This window comes from Rhamphochromis sp. 'chilingali', assembly GCF_963969265.1.
Source record: "Rhamphochromis sp. 'chilingali' genome assembly, chromosome: 2".
NCBI classification, from domain to species: Eukaryota; Metazoa; Chordata; class Actinopteri; order Cichliformes; family Cichlidae; genus Rhamphochromis; species Rhamphochromis sp. 'chilingali'.
Window position 1 is genome coordinate 11,656,949 of NC_137930.1, and position 9,579 is coordinate 11,666,527.

The 9,579-nt window shown below is 39.2% G+C and overlaps 1 protein-coding gene across 4 annotated transcripts in view; it reads left to right on the forward strand.

The window, feature by feature from the left end:
- Nucleotides 1–9,579, forward strand: part of pam (peptidylglycine alpha-amidating monooxygenase) — a 57,500-nt gene that overhangs the window by 32,496 nt on the left and 15,425 nt on the right. For all 4 annotated transcript variants that reach the window (XM_080875395.1, XM_080875397.1, XM_080875396.1 and 1 more), the window contains exons 8-18: nt 785–833; nt 1,014–1,081; nt 1,823–1,903; nt 1,993–2,069; nt 5,134–5,237; nt 6,348–6,541; nt 6,755–6,811; nt 8,235–8,364; nt 8,951–9,067; nt 9,196–9,268; nt 9,496–9,579. In XM_080875395.1, coding sequence (XP_080731521.1) covers nt 785–833; nt 1,014–1,081; nt 1,823–1,903; nt 1,993–2,069; nt 5,134–5,237; nt 6,348–6,541; nt 6,755–6,811; nt 8,235–8,364; nt 8,951–9,067; nt 9,196–9,268; nt 9,496–9,579 — 1,034 coding nt within the window. The remainder of the gene's footprint in view (nt 1–784; nt 834–1,013; nt 1,082–1,822; nt 1,904–1,992; nt 2,070–5,133; nt 5,238–6,347; nt 6,542–6,754; nt 6,812–8,234; nt 8,365–8,950; nt 9,068–9,195; nt 9,269–9,495) is intronic.

Consider the following 9,579-nt stretch of genomic DNA (forward strand, 5'->3'; position numbering starts at 1 on the left):
CTATTCTTAAAGTTTTAGCTGAGCTTCCACTTGCCAGTTTTATTAAACTGGATTTGACACCTTCTCTTCTTTATGAAGGCTTTCCTTGCTAACTTGCTAAAGGAGTTATTACAAACTTTCACGCACTACAGTCCATCTTCTCTATGTCACACAAGTTGTATCTAACTTGGGTACCACCTAAATTTGGTAAAAATTTGTCAACTTTCTTGAACACTGGCCTTCACCTATTAGCCTCTGGCCTTCTAGCCTGGGCTGATCAATTTGAGCTAACCAAGCAAGCCAAGGAAACTGCTGTTCTGTGTCACTTGTTCATTGACTTCAATGGGCCACTATTTTTAATTATTGATATTAATAATATTGGGCCATTGATATTATTAATATTGGCTATTTATTGATCCCTCTCTATCAACATTTATAACAACCAATAAATAAAAATTTATAAAGTAAACAAAAGTGTTGATTTTGCATATTTGTCCACCAGATGGTGCACTGCAATTTGCCAGTTGCAGCACCTGTGTTTGAAATGCCAAAAACACACCAGCTGATATGAGCAGAGTAGTGCAGCGCATGAATGAGTAAATAAAGGACTTCACATAATGAGTGTTTGTTTATGTTTTGTGTTGGAAAGAAAAAGAAATTGTCTGATACATTAGAAGATCAGATTTTTAAAACACCAAACATCAGTATCTTCTCCAAAATCTACATTGGTTAGGCTCTGATCATTTATGTTAATCGCAGCGTAACTGTATAAATATCATAGTCCCCTCTTATTTGCCTGTTGCAGATCACCATAGAGATTGCTCAGGACTTACTTTAAGAATGACTTCTAGGCCGTAAGTAATGAGTTAAATATATCAACTTTTCAGTTAATAATGAAACAAAATAAATTAGAAGATGTTTTAACAGTTGTTTCTTCAAGACTGCTTTCTGGTTGAGAACATCAAAGAATATAAACATTGATAACCTGAAAATAAACTTTTTTGTTTTTGTCCTTCTGTTGGACTTCTAAAAAGGCAGCCATTCATTGCTGGCATATATTTGCTCATGTCTGTGGACACAGTTATCCTTCCAGGACAAAGAGGTATGCTATAAGTCTTTTAACATAGCACAGTCCAACCTGCAGTAAATCGTGTGTTTGTGTGTGACAAAGTCTCATTTACGGGTTTATGTACTTTGTCATATAACAAAACTAACTTGGATAGCGTCTTTATTTGTAAGTAACAAATTGAATAGGTTGATTTTGTTCATCTGGACGTAGCGTTTCGAGAAATGTTTCATCACTCATCCAAGTGACTTCTTCAGCCTCAGCTGACTGCAGGTTTTCCCAACCTTATAAACAGTACATTGCACATTTTCTTCTGTGATTGCAGCTATTCTATAACTCTCTGTGAATGGTACTCATGGCCATTGATCTATCGTCTATGATCAATGGTTGTTGATCAATGGTCATGAGAATTTCCATATTAATGATCAAGGAACTGACCTCACAGCCCAGTGTTTGTTTAGTGGGCTGGTTTCAGTTATTGTGCAATATACTGTTTATAAGGTTGGGGAAACCTGCAGTCAGCTGAAACTAAAGAGGTCACTTGCATGAGTGACGAAACGTTTCTCCCTTTGAATATACTATGTCCAGATGAACAGAATCAACCTTTTGGAATTGACTTATCTGGATGATTGAGCATGCATCAAGACAAATTGAATAAATATTTAAAAGTAAAGCCAGCTGTTTCAGTCTGTTCACAAATGCTTGATAGAATGCATGAATGGATAAGTCAGAAGAAAAGTGATGCCTGTCCTGACTTGCTTTGCTTTCCTGTGTTAGTTACAGATGCAGATGTCGCATGCGATTATACTTCATATCCAATCTACCCATTTGCCTTCAGGACCCACACACACCGCCTTGGTGAGAAAAACAAATAATTTTCTAACTTTTTCAGATCATTTTTTTTTTATCAGTATAAGTGTTAGTATGAATTAGTCTGTTTTTCACAGGTAAAGTGGTCAGTGGCTACAGAATCCGAGATGGGAAGTGGACCCTGATTGGGAGACAATCCCCTCAGCTACCACAGGTAGGTCATCAAATCAAAGGCCCATTTTTGGGAACCACACAGTACTGTGCTTGAGCAAACTCTCATTTCTTTATATACTGCTCAAAAATATGTTTCTAAATCATGGTTGGCTTGGGGATCAAATACATTAAATAAATTGAAGGAACACTTTTAAAGTATAGTATCAAGTCAATTAAACTTCTGGGATACTGATCCGGGCAGTTAAATATTAGAAAGGTTGTTAATCAATTTCAGCTGCTTGATGTTGGTGAAAAGAACAACAGGTACACAAAAGAGGGTCAAGAATGAGACAAGCCCCAAAACGGCAATGGTTTTCCAGGTTGAGGGCCCTGACATTTTTTCCATCCTCATCTTTCCTGACTGTATATATACTTTATATCCAGGTGATACTTAGACTTTAAAAAAATGTTGGATAGATAGTCCAGTTCCTCTAGGATGGCCCGTTCATATGTGCCATTTGCAAAGGTTTGCTGTGTTTCTCAGCTTATTCTCAAGAGCATGAAGGAGAAAGGCAATTACTTTAGGAGAGCTGGGGAGTACAAGTTCCTTACCCAATTATAACTGGTATGTGTTCCTTTGTACAAGAAGGAACAGTATGAGCATTGCTAGATCCCTACAAAAAGATCTCCCACAGAGCATTGGTGTGAATGTCTATTACCGGAAAATCAAGCCATCCACATAATGTACTGTAAAAGAAAACATGATTCACCAGACTAGGCCACCTTTTTTCCATTGCTCTGTGTTATAGTTCTTATGCTTTACAATGCCCATTGTTTGTGCTTTAGAGGTGCACAGGGTTCAGCATGGGAACCCTGACTGGTCTGCACTGTGTATTCTGATACATTTCTATCAGAACCACACTTTTTTTGGCAGTTTCAGCCACATTCGCTCATCTGTTGGATCAATTCACACAGGCCAGTCTTTGCTCCCTATGTGCATCAGTGATGTACATGGAGTGACACATTTGGCTGCCCATGACCTTGTTGCTGGTCCTGTTGGGGCCGAGAGGGCCAGGCTGTGGGTGTGGACTCAAATGCAGACACAGAGGGAGGCAAAACAGGTGTGAACACAGTGCTTTATTTACAGTGCCTAGTGAACTTACAAAGCAGGAAACTATGAATGCTATGAACTGAGGGGCCAAACTATGAACATGAAACTCTGAGTGCTATGACTAGGTGCTAGATTTCACCGATGGATCCTGGGAATGGAAAAAGGGGCACCGGCTTGGATGGAGGTACGCAGTCACTATAATGAGAGGAGACAAGTAGTCAGTGGCAGTCTAGTGAATCACAGCTGAAGGAGTAGACTATGGTGGTTAGGGCTTATGCGTTGCAGGTTAAAGTGTCATGTGATGAGGGGGTGTCCAAGGGGTTCCGGGTGAGGAGTGTCCAGAGAGGATCCAGAATATACTTGGAGTGAGGGACTTGGCAGGGAGGCAGGCAGGTGTAGTCCGATGATGGAAAGGAAGCAACCAGATGACAGAACCAGCGTCCAGGCGGAGATGTGAGTAGTTTAGCTTGGGAAGTGCGACTGCCAGGTGGGTCCTATGACAAAGAAAACACGGTGAGGAGAAAAGCAGTAGTTAAGGGCTCTCACAAGGGCTTGGTGGCCTAGCACTAACGTGAGTTAGCAGAAGATCTAGCAGAGGTCTGTTGTGAATGCTGGTCTTATATGCTGGTGACTTGATTGGAACCAGGTGTGGAAGCTGATTGGAGTCTCTGCCTGAAGGTGGAGCCCAGCGGAGTGGAAAAACCCCGTACTCACCCGGACCATGACAGGTCCACCAGTTATCTTTCCTTGGACCACTTCTGATAGATACTGACCACTGCAGAATACACCACAAGAACTGCAGTTTTGGAGCTGCTCTGATCCAATCATGTGCGCATCACAGTTTGGCCCTAGTCAAAATCTTTCAAATCCTTAAGCTCAGCCATTTTTCCTGCTTCTAACACATTAAGATTAAGGACAAAATGTTCACTCATTAACAGAAGCTATGAGCCCCCGCATCCTCAGGACCTTCTATCACTGTGCCATTGAGAGCATCCTCACTGGATGCATCACCACCTGGTATGGCAACAGCACCGCCTACAACTGCAAAGCTCTCCAGCGAGTAGTGCGGTGCTCTGAACGGATAATTGGAGGTGAGCTTCCCTCCCTCCAAGACATCTACAGGAAGCGGTGCCTGAGGAAAGTGGGGAGGATCATCAAGGACTCCAGTCACCCCAGCCATAAACTGTTCAGACTGCTTCCATCAGGAAGGAGGTTCTGCAGCATCCGGTCCCGTACCAGCAGACTGAGAGACAGCTTTTTCCATCAGGCCATCAGACTGCTGAACACGTCATAGACACCTCAGCTTCACTACTGGAACTTCAACACACACTGTATATAAATGCCACTTGTTTTGCACATATTCAACTCTGTATATTTTATATATTTTATTATTATTATTATTATTATTTTATTATTATTTTTTTTACTATTTAATTTGTAAAAATCTTTATACACACACACACACACACACACACACACACACACACACACACACACACGTAGGAAAATATTTAGTATACACATCCAGAAATGCATACACTATTATATATTGTACATATATTTATTAGTTTCAGGTTGGCCATTCTTGTATTTTGCTCGTTTGTGTTGTTGTGTTTGCACATCTCTGTTGCTTGTGGGGCTCGCACACAAGAATTTCACTCGCATGTGCTGTGCCAGTGTGCCTGCACATGTGATGTGACAATAAAAGTGATTTGATTTGATTTGATTTGATGAAGAGATTAATCTGTTACGTCAAGACACAACTCTAGCGTCTAGGCACTGTAAGTAGGTGCCTTTTTAGGCCTGAATAATGTATACAGCAATTTTAAATACCTTAACAAACAACTAAAAAATTGTCCTAGGTACAAAAACTGCAAGAAACCTAATGTAAAAGCAGGTCTTCTCTTTCTTTCTCTTTAATGCTTTCTCTCTTTCTTGCCCACGTTGTCTGTTTCTTTTCAAGTACAGTTTAGTTTTCTCTTTGCTCACCACTGACTGATTTTTTTCTCTTTAGGCTTTCTATCCTGCTAACAAGCAGGTGACTGTGAAATATGGTGATACCCTTGCTGCCAGATGTGTGTTCACTGGTGAGGGTAAAACCTCAAAAACTTACATTGGGTGAGTTCTTCAACCTAATGTAACCTTAGTGAAAAAGTATTAGACTTATATCCATTTACTGTTTTTCTCAATATGGTATGCACTGAAGGCATAAAGAAACCAAGCATTAAGCTTCCAAGCATTAAGATTTAAAAAAGCACTGTGCTAAAATTGTATTGATCTTAATTTAAAAAAATGTCTCGTACCAAAGTCTGCCCTGCCTTTCCACATAAGAATGTATCTAGAATGTGGGTTTTTTGTATGTGCCTGGCCCGTAAGGCCAGCTAGTATATGGTAAAATGGTAAATGGCCTGTATTTATATAGCGCTTTACTAGTCCCTAAGGACCCCAAAGCGCTTTACATAACCAGTCATCCACACACACACATTCACACACTGGTGATGGCAAGCTACATTGTAGCCAACAGCCACCCTGGGGCGCACTGACAGAGGCGAGGCTGCCGGACACTGGCGCCACCGGGCCCTCTGACCACCACCAGTAGGCAATGGGTGAAGTGTCTTGCCCAAGGACACAACGACCGAGACTGTCCGAGCCGGGGCTCGAACCAGCAGCCTTCTGATTACAAGGCGAACTCCCAACTCTTGAGCCACGATTGCCCAGTAATTGCACTTGCCTTATTGAAATGAATGAAGGCCCAGTAATGCTAATTTCTTAACATGGACTAAAGCTCTTAAGATGCAACCATCTTATTTCTTTCACATTTTAGTTTTGATTTCATCTGACATTTACAAATTGTAAGATGATTAAAAAAGGCTAGTTCTAAGTGCCCTGTACTGTCCTGCCTTTTGCGCAATGTTAGCTGGGATAGGCTCGTGCCGGCCTGTGACCCCGATAAGGATCTTGTATTTCTTGTGCTGGTAGTTGATATTAATAAATTGTGTCCAACTGTGACAGTTAGTCATTTAAAATAAATATGCTAGTCCTCAATTGTCAGTGATTATTGCTAATTTATAGAGGGATAGCTGCTGAAATATAGTACTCTATGTTGAGAAGTTTGTAGACAAGGTCTTAATGTTACACTTACAACATAAAACTATTTACACAAACATTATTTGCATATACTAACTAGGCGAGAAATCAATACCAGGTATCTATCTTTTTTTAATACAGCGGTACTTCTGATGATGAAATGTGCAACTTCTATATAATGTATTACATGGAAAGCAGACATGCTATCCCTTACATGAACTGCATGGAGATGGGTTCTGAAGAGCTGTTCCAACATATTCCCCCTGAGGCAAATGTACCCATTAATGTCAGTCCAAGCCATATGAATTCTGTGATGCATCTGGGACAATCCACAGGTACAGCGACATCAAATATTGTTCATACTAACCATCTCTAATCCAAATTGTTAACTTAGCATTTGTTGTTTTTTGTAGAATAAAATCTATGCTAATTTAAGATTTTTAGTCATTTTTCGCAATTCTTTCCATCTGTGGCCCATTGTCTTTTTAAAATTAATTATATAACTACCATATTTAGTTACCATATTTTGGTTTTTTTCTCTCATAAAGATGATCGTGACTACGCAGTTGTGCTGGATACAAATAAACTAGAAACTGTGGATCAGGGTAAGTTCTAACACTTTGCACTCTCTCTCTCTTTGTCTTGCTCTCTCGCTCTCTCCACACACACACACTCACACACACACACACACAAATACTATAAGAATATGAAGCTTTTTGTATTATTGTAGGGTCTTTACCTTACTATATAAAGCACCTTGAGGCAACTATTGTTGTGATTTGTAGCTATATAAATAAAATTGAATTAAAAAATTTGAATTGAATTTAAGCTAAGGATAACAATGTAATAACAATGTAATGATGTTTAAATTGTAGTGTAGGCACTAGTTCCAGTGCAGTCTGCATTCAGGCAAGTGTACGTTTCTTACACCTTGAAAAAAGCATTACAAGCCCAATGCACAGTCACTTACATAAATTTGAAGTATGTAAATATGCATGTATCTTTTTTCTGTTGCCTACATTGTAGAGCAGCGGTCGCCAACCCCCGGGCCACAGACTGGTACCGGTCCGTGAGTCATTTGGTACCGGGCCGCAAGAGTAAGACTCGGGTGTGAAATGTATGGTTTTCAGTGTTTTTATTGGTTTTTAGCATTATTTTGTTATCGGGGTTTTTTTTTCTTCGTTAACTCGGTTTTCCTGGGTCTTTTCACGTGTGTTATGAATAAATCTTCTTTTTTTCGGTATCGGTACTAGTTTTATTTTGTTGTATTTATCCGCGACACCTTAAAGGCCGGTCCGTGAAAATATTGTCGGGCATAAACTGGTCCATGGCGCAAAAAAGGTTGGGGACCGCTGTTGTAGAGGGTGACTTTGCCATTAAACACGAAAACAAGTACAGTCAGGGGTTAAAGTAGGATTTAGGTGGGGGAATCCTGAAATCAGTTGTAATGGCTCATTATGGGGGAAAAAAAATCACAACTCAGAATAATTTTTATTGAGAGCTCCAGTGGATTTTCTTAGTGTACAGGCTGTGATCAGCTGACCTGCTGCTCTTTGTAGATTTACACACCTGAATTCAACCAGATGTCAGCTGATGTTTTACAAGTTGTTGGCTACTAGGGTAGTACCACTGAATCATAAATAACTGCAACTGAAAATGATTCTGAAGCATGAATGAAACAAGTCATACCAACTAGATACTGGGAATCTGATGCAGCTAATTTGGTAATGCAAACATGTGCGCTTTTCTTTCTATGATTACACAAAGCTCTTAATTATCATTGACGGTTGAAACATAAATCCCAATTTAATTCTTGAGTGTCATAGCCCAGAATAATCACTGATTTGTATCCAGTCTGCAAATACAGTGCACTAGTTTTGTTATTGATATATTGTATGTGCACTTTACCACACTGTGTACATTTATTTATTATCATCAGATACCAGGTACCACCTTTTGACACTGTGTTGAGCATACCTTAACGTGTGTGTGTGTGTGTGTGTGTGTGTGTTTGTGTGTTTGTTATAGACTACCATTTTGAGCAAGTTTCAGCTTGGCCACAGAGTTCACTTCAGCTAGGACAGGTGTCAGGACTTGCTCTTGACTCAGATTCTAACTTGGTCATTTTTCACAGAGGTGACCACCACTGGGGAGCAGAGTAAGTTTATTTTACTTAAGTTATAACCATTCTTCTCTTAAACAGCTTTTTCAACCAAAAGAACACCAAAAAAACCCTCTCAGTATTGTTGTGTACTCTCAGTCTAATGTAATGCCTTCACCTTACTGGCAAAGAACACAGATCTCGTATTAGCGATTAAATTTTTATTAATTGTATAACAAAAAAATCCAAATAAGTTTTAGTCTTGATGGTTCAAAAAATTACTATTATAGTTAAGAAAAGCATTTAGTGTCTCCTCAGACCGCAACCTTTTTTAGTCTAATAGGATGCCAGTTACCAGTCATGTCTAAGAAATGAAGAATAGGAGGAAAGGAAGCTGAAAAAGTGATTTTTACCAGTAGATTGTAGGATGAAAGGATAAGTATGAGATAACACAAAAAAAGTGCATAATAGAAGTCAGCTCTAATCACTTTTTTGTATAATGTGATGTGGATGACAATTTACTTATTAAACAAAAATACTTTTTGTTGCATTTGACGTCTAGAAAAATCACCACACATTGTTTTTATAAAAATGCAAAAAGACATTCATGTTTTTTTTTCTTTGTTTGTTTTTTGTTTTCCAGCTCTTTTAACAATCAGGCAAGATACCAGCAGAGGTCCCTAGGACCAATTCAGCAGTCTGCCATTTTAGTTGTGGATCCATCCAAGGGCAGTATCTTGAAGGCTTCTGGCAGAAACATGTAAGTGATACAGAGCTTTTGTGTTTTTTTGTTATTGTTTTTTTGTGTGTGAATTAGAGTGCCGACAACCAGGCATCTCAAACACAGTCATAATTGTCTTATAATGAAGCATTTCTCTGATGTTGCAGGTTTTTTTTGCCTCATGGAATAACAGCAGACAAAGAGAATAATTACTGGGTGACTGATGTGGCTCTTCATCAGGTAAGCTGCTGTTTTTGTAAGGTGCATTCTCAATGAGTGTGTATAGATTGCACTTCATATTTGCCAATAAATTAAAAGATGGAGACATTTTGAAATTGTATATTACCTATAAGAATAAGGTTTGAGGATTACGTATTTAAAGCGGATGTTGTATCAATTAACTTAGTTTAAATGACCACAAATGCAAAAGGGAAAGTTTAAGATGCTTCACTTTGTATACTCATCAGGTGTTAAAAGTTAGCAGTGATGGCAAAGACAAAACCTTGATGGCATTAGGAGAGGCCTTTATACCAGGGAGTGACAACAACCAT